General features: G+C 39.7%; 1 protein-coding gene across 1 annotated transcript; it reads left to right on the plus strand.

Moving 5' to 3' along the window:
* Nucleotides 1-263: 263 nt before the first annotated feature.
* CCN6 (cellular communication network factor 6) lies at nt 264-16,011 on the plus strand. Its single transcript, XM_001083520.4, has 5 exons — nt 264-489; nt 7,039-7,336; nt 10,831-11,073; nt 14,209-14,402; nt 15,672-16,011. Exons 1-5 carry the CDS (start codon nt 388-390, stop codon nt 15,951-15,953), a joined length of 1,119 nt encoding a protein of 372 aa, XP_001083520.3. The 5' UTR covers nt 264-387; the 3' UTR covers nt 15,954-16,011.
* The last annotated feature ends 218 nt before the right edge of the window (nt 16,012-16,229 follow it).

Below are 16,229 nucleotides of genomic sequence, written 5' to 3' on the forward strand. Positions count from 1 at the left end.
GGATGCAGGGGGAGGAGGAGGCAGCCCAGAGAGGACCCGGAGCAGGGCAAACACAGATGGAGAAGCTGAGGGCAAGGAAGGGAATGACGTGGGACCCCACCCGTTGTTGGGGGCAGGTCGCAGAGTCACTTAGAGAGCAGTCACTACTTGCCCTGCCCTCGTGAGCCCCGGGAGGAAAGTGCTCGCCCGCTCCTGACCTGTGACACGCTCACAGCCAAGGCAGGTATTAGAAGAGTCCCATGAAAGTAAACAGGGTATTAAAACGGATCCTTAAAAATAAGAGTGCAGGCTGAGAGTTGGTAGTGTGGGAGGTGGCGGGTGTGTGTTCTTGTGCAGAGGAGCTTGGGGTTTGCAGAGGAGACAGGGGAGCTTTGTGTAGCCGGAGCAATGAACAAGCGGCGACTTCTCTACCCCTCAGGGTGGCTCCACGGTCCCAGCGACATGCGGGGGCTCCTCTTCTCCACTCTTCTGCTTGCTGACCTGGCACAGGTAAGTCCTCTCCCCCGACTTTTCCCTTCCGGAGACTACAGCCATCCTCAGTTCTTCAGGCCAAAGCTAAACAAAACGAAGATGGGGAAGAGGGAGGATCAATGGCTTGTGCATCTACTTCATAAGAAATAGGAAGCCATTTTTCTTTCCAAATAAAGTTCTGTGTTAGTTCATGGGCTTCCTGAAAGAAATGTAAAACATTTCTCCCTTTCAGGTAATGGCACTGAAGCCTCCTTTCGCTATGTTTGAACAGCCCCCCGCTTTCCTATATATTTTTGTAGCAGAGTCTAAGGCATGGCCTGGCACAGTGTGGGAAACAGTGTCTCTCCGTGCCAGCTCCAGGCGGAGGCTCAACTTTCCATTGCTGTCTGCAAAATGTGCAAAGAGTCCCTGGAAAAACGAATTTTGACAGCGGCTTTTTCCAGTTAAGCCTGTCCTTGTTTGAAAGGGGCACTTTGGAACAAACATTTACATTTTTAAAACATTCTCTTACTTTGTCTTTTCTCAGTCCATGTGTTTCTCACTTCCTGAAAGGGTAGCAGTCTATGGAGGCTTGGAAATATTTCAAGCAACAGACCAAAGGGAAGTTTAACTTACTATGAGCAATTCATTGCCTTAGTCTTTTTAAATAAGAAGATGAAAACTAGGTGACTTAATTGTTGATTTATTTACACGGTAGACAGGGGACAGAGTTTTGAAATCTGGTGATTTAGAAAACATGGGCGTGTCTGTGAGTTAGTAGTTGATTGGGACCATAAGTAGTAGATATATCTTAGAAAACAAGGAATTGGAAGTTGTTATACCATATAGAGAGATATTTACGATTTCAAAAGAATCATGCAAGAATGTCAGTGGTCTAGGTCATTGCTGCTGTTCTGTGGAGGGGCTCACTCCCCTGTCTGTGTGTCTCCTATTCCACTGTTCTTGAGAAAAAGCCTGTCATTGTGGATTGAGAGCAGCTGCATGTTCTTAGACAGCAAGTATTCCAACACAGGGAGATGTGTATAAAATAAACAACAACAAACACAGAAAGGTGTTACACACAGAGAGGTAAGAATGGATTATTTTGTGCTTAACTTTGCTTTTATGAATTCATAAATTCATAAAATATCTGATAATACCTAGCATTTACTGAATATCTGCTATATGCCAAATACTGTGCTGGCTGCTTCATTTATTTATTTAGAGACAGAGCCTCACTCTGTTGCCCAGGCTGGGGTGCAGTGGCGCAGTCTCGGCTCTACCTCCACCTCCTGGGTTCAAGTGATTCTTGTGCCTCAGCCTCCTGAGTACCTGGGATTACAGGCATGCACCACCACACCTGGCTGACTTTTGTATTTTTAGTAGAGATAGGGTTTGCCATGTTGGCCAAGCTGGTCTTGAACTCCTGACCTCAAGTGATCCGCCTGTCTCGGTCTCCCAAAATGTTCGGTTTACAGGTGTGAGCCACTGAGCCCGGCCCAAGGGTTCCGGGGGTTATATAATAATAAATCTTAATTATCAAAACAACTTTAAAGGTCGGCATTATTAATCCCATATTACAGAGGAGATCAAATGGTGGGAAGTTCTGTAAGATCACAGAGCTATCGCAAAGCTCGGATCTGTTGCCAAAATGCTTATTCTTTCTATTGCACCATTCTAGTGCCGCTTATTGTCTTGAAATTTTGCTGTTGAAAACAATCAAAATATGTCTGAGGAAAAGAGAAAAATATAAGATTCTTTATATTTACCCACATATTGACTATGTCCAGGCGTCTTCATTTCTTCCTGTATTTCTAAGTTATTATCATAACAGAAGATCTGCAGACTGAAGATCCTCCTTTAGTATTTCTTGTGAGGCAGATCTGCTAGCAACAATTTCTCTTAGGTTGTGTTTACCCAGAAATGGTTTTTATTTCACCTTCATCTTTGAAAGATAGTTTCACTGGCTATATAATTCTGGGTTGACAGGATTTCTCCCCCCCCCCATTTAACATTGTCTCTGGGCATCTTGTTCTTCTCTCTCTCTCCCTCTTCCTCCTTCTTTTGATGAGAAGTCAGATCTCAATTTTATTGTACTTTTGTATGTAATGCTTCCCCCTTTCTTCAGTCTACTGTTATGATTTTCTTTCTTTATTTTGAGATGGAGTCTCCCTCTGTTGGCCAGGCTGGAGTGCAGTGGTGCGTCTCGGCTCACTGCAACCTCTGCCTCCTGGGTTCAAGCAATTCTCCTGTCTCAGCCTCCTGAGTTGCTGGGACTACAGGTGCACGCCGCCACACCTGGATAAGTTTTTGTATTTTTAGTAGAGATGGAGTTTTGCCATGTTGGCCAGGCTGGTCTTGAACTCCTCACCTCAAGTGATCCACCTGCCTCAGTCTCCCAAAGTGCTGGGATTACAGGTTATGTCAGCTTCATTTTTGAAAGATAGTTTCACTGGCCATATAATTCTGGGTTGACAGGTTGGGTTTTTTTTTCCTTTCAACATTGTCTTTGGGCATCTTCTTCTCCATCTCTTCCTCCCCCTCTGTCTTTTGATAAGAAGTCAGATCTCATATTTAATGTAATTCTGTATGTAATGCTTTTCTCAGTCTACTGTTATGATTTTCTCTTTATCCTTGGATGTCAACAGTGTTACCTTTTGACCTCAGAGATGATCTGGAAATGCTTAAAAACTGGAGAGATAAAGAGGCATCCAGGGGGGCAGTTTTGGGAGTGCGCATTTCATTAGAAAGAACACGAGAAAAAGCAGGCAGGAGAAAACCAACCCAGGGAGTCCAGCAAATGGCAAGGCATGGAAGGAGAGTGTGTGAGAGCTAAAGCTCAAGAGGTAGGCAGGGGAGGGCTTTGGATACCTGGCCCAGAAGTTTAGGTTGCCCAGTATAGACTGTGGGGAACCCCTGATTGGGCTTTAAGGAGAGGAGTAATATAACCAGACATGTGCTTTAAAGAGATTACTCCATCGGCAATGTAGTAGATACACTTGAAAAGTCATTCTGGAGGGAGGAAGGCCAGTCAGGAACTCGTAGGGATAGTGCTTACTTAGTAGCAGTGAAATGGGGAAGAGTATCTAGTTCTGGGAAGGCAAGGACAATAGAATACATGAGATAGGTCACTGAATGGCCATAGGAGGTGAGAGAGAGGAAGATGACATAGATGAATCCAGATTCCTGACTCTAGACTTTGAAGAGTGAAAAATGATGACTTTTGGACTTGAGTATTTCCTGGAGGACATTTGGGCGGAGACATCCAGTAGGGAGTTAGCTCATGGGTCTAGGGCTCAGTGGAGAAGTCCAGGCTGGAAATTTAGATTTCAAACTTGCATAGGATGAAAACTGAAAGCAAGGGGGTGGGTGAGATTGCCAAGAGACGGTGTGTAGAGTGAGGCAAGCAATACATTGAAGCTAAGAAACACCAATAGGCCTAAATCTAAGTCAAATTCAGGGTAACAGGAGCCTGTGGAGGAGACTGAGAAAGTACGTTGAAAAGTAAGGGGTGTATTGGGGGGACCAGATGTAATGAAATCCAAGGTAGAGGAGAGTCAAATGCCTTAGAGAGGTGGGGCAAGAGCGGGGACTGAAGAGATTTCACGGACGTGAGACCAGCAAAGAGGCCATGGAACCTGGCATCCTGAATCACTGGTGGCTATAGCTGAACATGTGCAAAATTGAGAAGTAGGCAAAATTTTTTAAGTTTAAACGTTTTTTAGGATTCTAGCTTTACTATTTCTACTCCCTTCTCCACTTTGGTGTTTCCTTTTCCCCTGTTCCTTGTCCAGAAGCCCAGCAGTGTCCTATCCTCCCCATCAAAACCCATTCTCACGTTGTGCATGCAACTTTTGAATGGCAGCTGAAATGTTACTCTTTACTGGGGCATACGTGTTTTACCAGCGGTAGGAAAAAAGGCTGAGTGTTTAATATTAGGTGGAATTTCATACAGATACTTCTAAATGTAGAGTTTTTGAGGTGCAAATTGACTTAGATCTAGGAATCAATTCAACAGCCCCCAGTTCCATCAAATAAACATTAAGAGTTATTTACATAAGTGAATTGGCAGGCACTGTGCTAAGTGCTGGTGGTATACTCACAAACAAACCACAAGCACCTGAGGTTGGGTGACTTTGTGGTTAGTGGAAGAGATAGGCACTTACTTGGGTAATTTCAGTTTAAAATTGTGCAAGGCAGGGAAGTTACAGGAACCTTTCTGGAAAAGATGATACTGAAACAGAACCTTGAAGGATAACTAGATGAAGAAGGAGCAGGGTCTCGGCAGAATGTTCCAGGCAGGAGGAACAGCATCACATATGCAGGGAACTGCAGGCACTTTAACTTTCTGGAACCTAATGCATACAAGAACTGCAAGACACGAGGAGGGACCTGAATGCTGTGCGTAAGTGCTTTCACCTTTCCTGTAGGTCAGACACTTTCAGGTGTGAAGGATGAGGGAGAGGAAGAAATCCAGATGGTTTTCAGCTTCCTGACTAGGGGTCCTGAGTGAATGGTGATGCCATTCACTAAAATGGGAACTGCTAGTTGAGGAGCAGTTTGTCAGGGGGAGGGTAGTTGTAGAACCTCAACGTACATATGTCCAGTAGCAATGAATAAGTTGTAAGCTTAAGGGATGAGGTCTAGCCTGGAGAAACAGATGCAGAGATTCAGTGATTTGCTCAGTATCAAAGCTGGGTTGCAGTAGGAGTTGGACTAGGAAAGGAAGGAGGGTAAGTGTTGAGAGCTTAGGCTCTGGAAACTGCCTGCCTGATATAAATTGCTCTTCTACCTCTTGATCTGTCACATAGGACAACTTAAATAATTTGAGTCTCAGGGTCCTCACTGATAAAATGGAGTATACTATTGCTGCTGTAAGAAATCACCAAATTGAATGGCTTAAAGCCACAAGATTATTTACAGTTCTGGACATCTGGTGTCCAAAAGTGGGTCTTACAGGGCTAAAATCAAGTGTTGGCAGGACTGCTGCCCTTCTGGAGGCAGCAGGGGAGAATCCATTCTTTGCCTGTTCTGGCTTTTAAAGGCTGTCTGGCTTCCTTGGACCATGACCCCTTTCAGCAACGGCATCGCTCCTACCTCTGCTTCTGCCATCGCATCTTCTCTGACAGGCCTGCCTCCTTCACCGGTGGACCCAATGTACTTGTGATTACCTTGAGCCCACCTGGATAATCAAGAGTGATAACCTCTAGATTCTTAAATTGATCACATATGCAAACTCCCCTTCATTGTTTTAGGTAATATATATGCACGGGCTCCAGGGATCAGGACATGGACATCTTTGAGGGGACCATTATCTGCCTATCGCATGGTATAATCACCACTGCACACTGTTGCTATGAAGGTTGATTGAAATAACCACGTAAAGTGATTTATAAAGATTGCAGTCGTCAAGACAGACATTAGGCAAAGACCTTGCTTTCAAGATGCTTACATTCTTGGTGCAGGTATCAGAAAGTAAACAACTGAAATGTGTAGGTAATAAGAAAGGTGGGAAACTCTATGGCAAAAGGACTGGGATAGGGTGCTCTTTCACAAAGAGTGGTCAAAGAGGGCCTCACTGAGAAATTTGAGCACAGACCTGAAGACAATAAAAGAGTGAGCCATGAAGATATCTAGGGGCAGAATGTGCTTGGAGTCAGAGAACAAGGATGCTGGTGTGGCTGGTGTGGAGGCACAAAGCGGGTGAGTGGCAGTGGGCAAAGTAATATGGGGAGGGGGACCACATGATTCAGGGCCATGGCGGCACTTTGAATTTTACATTGAAATGGGAGGCCATGAGGAATTCACTCCATATGAGCAAAGAGTGATATGACCTGGCTTATTTTAAAAGAATTGTTCTGGATGTCAAGTGGACAAAGGAGCAAGAAGGCGAACATTCAGGAGGCTATTGTAATCATCCAAGGGAACAATGGTGACTTGGATTACGATGGTAACAGAGAGGGCATCAATAAATGATTAGTGTGGGTATTTTTAAAGGTGTAATAAACAGCATTTATTGATGGGATTAGATGTAAAATGTGAAAGAGAAGAGTCAAGCATGATCTAATATCAAGGTATTTTGGAAATATATTGGCATTTGCTCAAATGGGGAAGTGTGTGGAAGAACAGATTGGGGGAAGCTTGGGGGCTTGTTTTTGGTCATATTAAATTTGCTATGCCTATTAAACATCGAAGTGGAGATGTTAAGTAGGCAGTTTGAGTTCAGAAGAGGGGTATGAGTTGGAGATAAGAGATATTAGTGAGGGAAGATACTTTAGAGGCCTTATCCATGGGGCTCTGAGGTTTATAGATTAAGAGGATGAGAAGAAACTGGCAAAGGAGAGTGAGAAGGAGCAGTCAATGAGAAAGGAGGAATAAGAGTGGAATAAGTGGAATAAGAGCCTCTAAGAGTCTAGGAGGCTGAGTGAAGAATAGTTTAAGGAGAGTAATTGTGTCAAATGCTGATAGGTGTTATAATGATTATAACTCACCACACTGTATACTACCTGTTTGTGGGAAATCTTCTATTCCTATTATACTATTACATAGAGAAGCTATTTCTAACATCACCTTTATTATCAAATGAAGTTCTGCTGCAGGGCACAGGGCACTGGACCGTTAGATACAACACCCGAAGGAAGGCCTGGAGAAGTGTCAGATGCACATCAGCGTAAACAGTTTTGTCACTGGCCCTGCAAATGCCCTCATCAGAAGCCCCATTGCCCTCCTGGAGTGAGCCTGGTGAGAGACGGCTGTGGATGCTGTAAAATCTGTGCCAAGCAACCAGGGGAAATCTGCAATGAAGCTGACCTCTGTGACCCACACAAAGGGCTGTATTGTGACTACTCAGTAGACAGGCCTAGGTACGAGACTGGAGTGTGTGCATGTAAGTGTCTTCTTCTGGACCTGCTGGAAAAGATTGAGTCTAGACAGATTTCTTTCCTGCAATTGTTAGCTTCGAGTGATCAGCTTAGTTTGGCTAAATATGAAGTGGGTTTAGTTTTCATGCACCAGTGGGACTGGCTCCATTGTATTGGATACTACGTGAAATTAGCAGATGCTTACACACATTCAGAAACCCATTATTTTCATTGCATTGAGGTGATCTTGCAGTTCTTCTCAGGTAATTGCTTTTAATGATAGAAAATAAAAGGAATTATCTAGAGTCTGACCTCTTAAAGTGCTACAAAATGACAGCTTTTGTTAATACTGTCAAAAACAATCCAACTTCAGCCTTTTCTGTAACAAAAAATAATCTGCTTAAAAATATTAGAATGTATACCCAGTATTCAGAGATACAACTTTAACCTCAGCTTTGCCAACTAATGATTGAGTTGCTGTGCCTTTTACTTCAGCAGATTTGTAAAAAAAAAGGTGAGGTCACCCGAAACCACAATCTGACCCTCAGCCTTGTGTGACTAAGCTCTGGAGACGGATTCAGACCATCTAAACATTGACACTAATTCAGGATGCCAAATTATTTAGGATAAAAAAATAAAATTTCTAAGGAAAGAGAAATACTCATATCACCTGGGCAGTTTAGTCCGTCTGCAGAAAAGTCTAAGCAGGAAGGCAAATTACGATCAGAAGTTTGGTTATGAGCCACCGAATGAGAGTCTATCTTTGGAGTCACGCTGAATGTGTAGAGTGCTCAAGCTTGATAGCCGGATGCCCCTGCCAGCACTGTATTGTATGGTTAAAAATGTGGGATCTAGGTTCAAGTCCTGACTGCTTTGCTCACTGAATACACTTGATCAAGTTGTTTATTTTCTCTGTGCCTCAGTTACATAATATGTACTTCCTAGCTTATAGAGTTGCTGGGCGGATCAAATAAAATAATGACATAAAACACCTAGCACAACATCTGGTATTCAGTAGGCTCTCAAAAATGTTATTTATTGGAATCCTATAAGGAAAACATGACCTATCAAACAATGTGGCATTCAGGACACCCATTTTTCCCAAGCTGGGCAGGTTATTTCATTAACCCCTTAGTGACCATCCACTACACAACCAAGCACTGTGGCCAGCAACTGAGGACATGACGGGGAAAACAAGAGATACAGGCCTTGGCCTCAGAAAATCAAATATTAAGGTGTCAGACCTTTCCATAAGTAATTTCACACAAAATGTGATGAGACTTTTAACAGAGCATAGCCACGAGGATAGGAATGGGGATGATCTGTAACTAGGGCCCCAAACTATGACCTGAGAGTCAAATCTAGCCCACAGCCTGTTTTTGTAAATAATGCTTTATTGGAACATGGCACATTAACGTAGAGTCTACGGCTGCTTTTCAATGGCAGAGTCAGTAGTTTTCACTAAACACTCTCTGGCTTGCAAAGGCTAAGATATTTTCTATTTGGCTCTTTGCAGAAAACTTGATGATCCCTGATCAAGAGCAACATTGTAAAAACTTTGATCTGAGGACCCCTTTATAGTCTTAGAAATGACCCCTTTTAGTTTAGTCATTTAGAAATGACCCCTTGTAGTCTAAAAATTACCCCTTTATACTCTAAGAAATTAATGAGGACCTAAAGAGTTTTTATGTGGGTTTTATCCATTGATATTTGATGGATTAGAAATTTAGATTTATTAATTCATTTAAAAAGAATAAACCCATTGCAGATTAAGAATAATGTTTTTATGAAAAAACATATAACTTATTTTCCAAAGAAAAATTTAGTAAAAGAGTGTCATTGTCTTACATGTTTTGAAAATCTCTCTAGTGTCTAGCTCAATAGAAGATAGCTAGAGTCACACATCTGCTGCTTCTTTCAATTTGTTACTATGTGTTTTTCTGGTTGAAATATGTGAAGAAAATCTGGCATCACACAGATATGTAATTTGAAAAGGGAGGAATATTTTAACAGGCTTTTCAGATAATTGTGAATACACTTTTATGTTTATTGATATGTTAAAACTTGACAAGTGATAGTGTCTTAAAAATTAGCTGCATCATGGAATCTGAAACCACATCAATGAACTTTCAACTCTGTGACATTAAAATGCATTGGTCTATCCAAGACCCATTTGGAATAGATCTTTTACTCATGCATAATTTTGCCATTCTATGCATTGTTCATTTGGAAAATATGTTTACTGTGTTGTAGAGATGTTCAAAATATTGATACACTTAATTATGTAACATCTAAAAAAATCACATTAATGTCATCCTCACCAGAAAAGTCTACATATTGGATAAATATAAAGATTTCAGTGATGGATACAAGTTTTCCAAAATTTGAATTTTTCCTTGAAATCTCGAATTCTCACATTGACAAAAAATGCTGTCACAGTTGTTTTCCTTGAAGTGGCAGGCTCAGTTTGCTCATTTTCAAAGAAAAAGGTTTCCAAAATACGAAAGTCTGAATAACCAGTTTATCATCAGTCATTTCTTCAAGTAAAATTCCCACTAAAAAAAGTGGTTAGCTCAGCTCACAACTTTACCAATGACATGGTTCCTTAAGTTTCCCTGAGACAGTCATTTGCTGAAGTTTCAAGACAGCTATTGCACTGGAATATTCTATGTATATTTCCTATTTTGTTACATAGAATATTAAAGACACCAGTGCTTGATGATTAAGATTTAATAAAATTAATGCTTTTTACTGTGCCATCAAGGACATTCTTAGGTAAAACTCCTCCCCCTTTTAAAGTATAAGTACCTGGCAAGGAAAAATACAAGATTACTTCTACAGTTTGATTCATGCCAAGGCACCAGCAGTTCAGTTTTAGCTACAGTTGCTTTTGTACACCAGTGCAAATACTAACACAGTGAAAAAGGCCAGCCACATCTTAGTATTTGGAAAAGAGTTTTGACCTTGCAGATCCCCTAAAAGTGTCTCGGGTACTGCCAAGGGATTAGAGGACCGCACCTGGGGAAGAGCCTATCCAGAAGGTCAAGAATACCCCTCAGAGGAAGTGAAACTCTCCTACAATCTCTTAACAAAAACCATCAGTACCTTGCAGTTCTGTAGTTAACTAAAGTATAGTTTCTTCAGACATTCACTTGTCCTGTCTTCCTAAGAATATATCCTAGCCTATTGTTGGATGTCTGGGAAAACCTGTCTCACTAGGCATCAGCCTATCTCAGATTTATTATCAACTGCTATTCTTATGGTGATTTTACAGGATATTTACTTGGTCTTAATTCTGGAAGTGACCATGTGGGGTGTATAGCCTACAATATAATGAAAATGCCTCACTTTAGAAACCGTTCTACAGATGTCCCATGAAGGAGGTTCCAAATGGAACCTAAGAGGTTGAGAGCTATACTTCATACAGGAGATAATCCATTTCTTCTTAGGTTTATAATTGGAGGTCTACACTGTCACAGGTTATGGCTTCTTTGACAATTTTGCTCTTTTCTCTTTTCAGACCTTGTAGCTGTTGGATGCGAGTTCAACCAGGTACATTATCACAATGGCCAAGTGTTTCAGCCCAACCCCTTGTTTAGCTGCCTCTGTGTGAGTGGCGCCATTGGATGCACGCCTCTGTTTATACCAAAGCTGGCTGACGGTCACTGCTCTGGAGCTAAAGGTGGAAAGAAGTCTGATCAGTCAAACTGTGGCCTGGAACCATTACTACAGCAGCTTTCAACAAGCTACAAAACAATGCCAGGTGCTCATAAGTAGAGTTATTTTTCATGTATGACCTTGGTGGTGTTCCTTCATGTTCCTTTTATGTACCATAGGTACTCAGTAAGTACTTACTGATTGGTGGTCAGAGTGAGATATAGTTTGAGTGTATCATTTTACTCAATCTTTGCCTCAGACCGGGATAAACTTTTGAAAAGGAAATGTTATAATGTTTTAGAATTTTCTGGTAAAACATTTAAAAACATTTTTAAAAGATCTACTAGGTCAGGAAGCTCTTCTAAAATCTTACACCTCTGCTTATTCCCAAACTCTTCTCAGGAAAATTGACCAAATATTGTTCACAGGTACCCTGGAATAACTTATTTGTATTGTTCTATTATGGGCAAGAAGTTTGACCATCCACTTCCCCAAATTTTAAAAGGCAACATTTCTATGTGATACAGGCAGAAATGAGAGGCTACTGCTGAAAAATAAAAACTGACACATATTTTGAACTTGTAAATATTATTTCTAAAAATAGAAATCTCATAGGAAGTCCATTCATTCACTCTGAAATTGAAGTTCAATTGCTAATCTCTCTGTCTGTAAACACACACACACACACACACACACACACACACACACACACACACAGAGGCATTTTTAAGTAGGTTACCCATGTATCTATGTACTCAGAAAACTGAAGTGTGATTCTTCATTACTCATCTTGTATACCTGACCATTTGCAAACAGCTTAAGTATATTCATAAACCTTGTATCCTGGTCTGCTCTAAGTTAGCATTTTATTTAAGCATCAGCATATTTTGGGAACAGGAGTTTTAAAACCACCAGCAAATATAGAAGAGGAAGGACTCGGAAGGGGTAACATTGAAGTCTGGTTCTTGTTCACACCTCTGTGTTCTCAACCAGAAATCAAGAATGGCTTTTTCTTAAAGTTTAGAGCTTAGTGAGAGGTGCCATGCAAATGCAGAATACTTGTATATGTTAACAACTCCTAAGTTCATTTTTATTAAGTGGATATTTAATAAAGGCAACCATAAGCAGGGAAATGAGTTTTAGATATTTAAAAACTAACTCTATAAAAGGAACATCCTCAGCAACTCCAGTTTTGTCAGTTAATTGGAAAAAAAGTTTACCAGGTTGTGGTGAATTTGCATTTACTAGACATGTTCAGTTGACAGCATGACACTGTTAATGCTCTAAAACCTCTGAAATTATAAGCCCTATCCTTATTATTTTTTTTCAAAATGTACAGAACAGTTAGTTTTCTGCGTTGGATTTTAGTGATTCAATATAAGGCTCTTAGAACCCATGCATAAACTTCCCTGGAAAGACTACCTTAGAGCAGTTTTCCACGAGTGGAGTCCTTTGGATCAAGTTCAAGTTGGTCTCATTTTAGAAGTTAGAGCAGTTCAGTGGATTCACTTTGACCTTGGTTGGGAAAGGCATCAGATAGTCAGTCTTGGTAGTTAGCGCTTTGAGTGTTCTCTAGTATTTGCGATTTAGAGCTAGATGTGTTTCAAATGAAGTACATGTTCAGTCTAATGTCTCTTCTTTGCTTAACTGTGAAATTATATTTATGGCCCACACAGGAATTTGGCTTTTAAAATGAACCATAATGACAAAAACACATACTTTAAGATACATTTGTGACAGTAATTTGTAGTCTATGGTTGGAATCTAGCTTTTGCTAGGTCAGTATGAAGCATGCAATGACATAATGCCCTCATGCTTTCTTCAATGCTCACCAAACACTAAGCTTTGTTTAAAAAAAATCTGTTCTAGTTTTCTTGCTTTTTAATGAATGGTAAATTCCTGAACTACAGCTCTTGGTTTAACAAGTAGGATTACTGGTAACACGGTAATCTAACCTGCGTTTATTTATTGCAGATGTGTGCCAAGCTTCTAATCTGCTTCCTGCAAACTATTTCAGAGGTCTTTAAACTGTTGTCTACCTTCCAGGTATCTTCACGTTTCTGCTTCCTCTCCTCAGTTCTACGTGCAATTGCAAGAGACTTTACTGTAATAACACTGAAAGCAGTGTCATAGTATCAATTAAAATAGAGCACATACTTTAAAGAGACTATTTCCTATGAAGAAGGCCTTTTTTTTTTTTTTTCTTCTGGGTCTTTTTCAAGTTTTAAATTGATTTTTTTGAAGTAATATAGCCAGAATTTTGCTGTGCAGACTCAAATCACAACCGTACTCCCAAAGCATTCATTTCAAGATGCACATTAACCTTAAGGAAATGCCTTGAGACAGTAAGTCAATATGTAGTTTGCTTAAAATGAGCCAAGGGCTTGATTCATTTATAACAAGAAGCTCCCAGTGACCTTACATGGAAATGGGAGCATTATTATACCCTCTTATATTCTTTCTTCCCCTTCTATTTCCCTTTAGCAGCAGACATTGGAGGGTCTCTATCTACTCACTCACTGACCCATCTATTGATCCATCCATTCTGTTTTTTCATAAGTAATTTGAAATCCTACCCAATTGGAGAGTGCTTTGGGCCTAAGAACATAGGGAGTGTGACAATTAAGTTGAATGAATGAAATTATACACTTGCAATAACTTTGTATATAAACTATTAGTTTAGTTCAGTATAGCATTAGTTAATTAGACAGTTTTCTAAAAGACTAGATTAAAACAAGTGGAAGAAATCTGGTCTCGCTGATAGTCTCATTTTCAAATATAATTTTTGTATTTTAGATTTTAACATATTATGAAAGTTAACATTAAGATCACACTGTTCTGATCAATATCTCAAATTCTCTAATTTTTGTTTCAACGTCTGTTAGAAATGATCAGGCAAGAACCAGGGAAAAGACAACTCAACAGGAACATAAGCTTAGGCTTAGGATTCAGAGGACAGGCAAAGCAGAAAAATGCAAATGAGTAAATCTTCTCAGTTTTTCAAAGATAAAGTATTTTTATTCCTCCTAAGAGGTTGGACTGTAATACTTGATTGAAAGTTAATTCTGGGGTTGGGAAAGAGGGAGATAGAATGATATATTAGACCATCAGCTTCTTTTATTCTGAGTTATATTATACAAAAATATTCAGATTTCTTAAACATTAGCTTAAACATGGTTAAAAATTATCTATTTATACAAGTACATTTATATGTATACATATGTACTTTTCTCCGTTTTAGCTTATAGAAATCTCCCACTTATTTGGAAAAAAAAATGTCTCGTGCAAGCAACAAAGTGGACTCCCTGCTCCAGAACATGTGGGATGGGAATATCTAATAGGGTGACCAATGAAAACAGCAACTGTGAAATGAGAAAAGAGAAAAGACTGTGTTACATTCAGCCTTGTGACAGCAATATATTAAAGACAATAAAGGTAAAGTTTAAATATGTTTAACTTAATTCCATATTAAGAGATTCCTGAAAAGTAAGCATGTGTGTGTTTTGGAGGGAGGGATGTGTTTAGTTCTTAGAAAAATAAAATCATCTCATTATAATGCTTAAAGTCAAACTATTTCAGAGGAAAACAGGTAATAACTGCACGTTGTGGGGAAAATTTTACCAACCAGAGCAGATTCTAACTTGTTTTTTCTATGTTAATGAATAAAAGATTTTGGTTGCTACACTATAATTATGAAAACAGATACTATGAACATTAGAGAAGTCCTGATCTTAGTTACATATCACTAACTTGGAAGGAAGCCACACCATTTCCAAAATGCTCTATGCTTACATAGTAAACTTGCTAAAACACTACAATAAAATATTTACCCTAAGATTGTTTGGTATAACTAGAGCTGGTCTTACTTCTTGAACGAGGCAGGAAGTCTGTCTCAAAAAGGGTAATTTTTAGAAATGCTACACAATCCTCTCACCCCAAAGTTATTCTCTATCATATTAGCAAGTTGACAACTCCGTTTTTTTATTTTTATTTTTTATTTTTTTTGTGAGATGGAGCCTTGCTCTGTTGCCCAGGCTGGAGTGCAGTGGCGTGATCTCAGCTCACTGTAAGCTGCGTCTCCTGGGTTCATGCTATTCTCCTGCCTCAGCCTCCCGAGTAGCTGGGACTACAGGCACCTGCCACCTCGCCCGGCTAATTTTTTGTATTTTTAGTAGAGACAGGGTTTCACCATGTTAGCCAGGATGGTCTCAATCTCCTGACCTCGTGATCTGCCTGCCTCGGCCTCCCAAAGTGCTGGGATTCCAGGCGTGAGCCACTGTGTCCGGCTGACAATTCAGTTTTAAAGAAAGATTAGGGTAAGTATTCATCTACCCATCCACTGAAAACTGTCTGGGCTGTGTTATGGACTTTGCTAAGTCTTAGATAAATATTTAATAAGACATGGCCCTTGATATTAAACAGAAATTTCTATTTATTGTAAAATTGAGTAAAGAACAGATAGCAAAAAACATTGAGGAATAGGTGCTATAATATGATGGAGGAAGAACAGAGAGGACAGTTAGGACAGACCTCTGATGAGAAGGGGATCTTAAGGGTAGAGAAGAGAGTGCTGGAAATCACTACATAACAACTTTTATTAATGCCTCCAAATAATTGTTTGTACTATAAAATATTCTACATGTTGTTTTTCTAAACTATTGTAATCAAATTTAAAGAATGACTTCATTTTATGTATCTTTTCAGATCCCCAAAGGAAAAACATGCCAACCTACTTTCCAACTCTCCAAAGCTGAAAAATTTGTCTTTTCTGGATGCTCAAGTACTCAGAGTTACAAACCCACTTTTTGTGGAATATGCTTGGATAAGAGATGCTGTATCCCTAATAAGTCTAAAATGATTACTATTCAATTCGATTGCCCAAATGAGGGGTCATTTAAATGGAAGATGCTGTGGATTACATCTTGTGTATGTCAGAGAAACTGCAGAGAACCTGGAGATATATTTTCTGAGCTCAAGATTCTGTAAAACAAAGCAAATGGGCGAAAAGTTAGTCAACCCTATCATATAATAAAAAAATTAGTGAGTATAAAATGGTGGCAAATCTGCTTTGTTTAAAACAGTATGAATGCCTGTTCTTAGATCACTACATTTAAGGCATTAGAAGCTTTTAAAAAAAGATATCCTAAAAATATACATAAAATTTGAAAAAGTTAAAAATTGAACTCATTTCTAAAACATATCCTATAATTATATAATATGCAGACATTTGATACCATCTAAGCATTTTGTATATGAAAAAAT

This window comes from Macaca mulatta, chromosome 4 (genome assembly GCF_049350105.2).
Source record: "Macaca mulatta isolate MMU2019108-1 chromosome 4, T2T-MMU8v2.0, whole genome shotgun sequence".
In the NCBI taxonomy this organism is placed as follows: domain Eukaryota; kingdom Metazoa; phylum Chordata; class Mammalia; order Primates; family Cercopithecidae; genus Macaca; species Macaca mulatta.

Excerpts from the sequence above, each read along its gene's own strand:
- CCN6 (XM_001083520.4), top strand. The coding sequence starts at position 388 with ATGAACAAGCGGCGACTTCTCTACCCCTCAGGGTGGCTCCACGGTCCC. Across the intron at positions 7,337-10,830 it reads CGAGACTGGAGTGTGTGCAT|ACCTTGTAGCTGTTGGATGC; the intron begins GTAAGTGTCTTC and ends TTCTCTTTTCAG. Across the intron at positions 14,403-15,671 it reads ATATATTAAAGACAATAAAG|ATCCCCAAAGGAAAAACATG; the intron begins GTAAAGTTTAAA and ends GTATCTTTTCAG.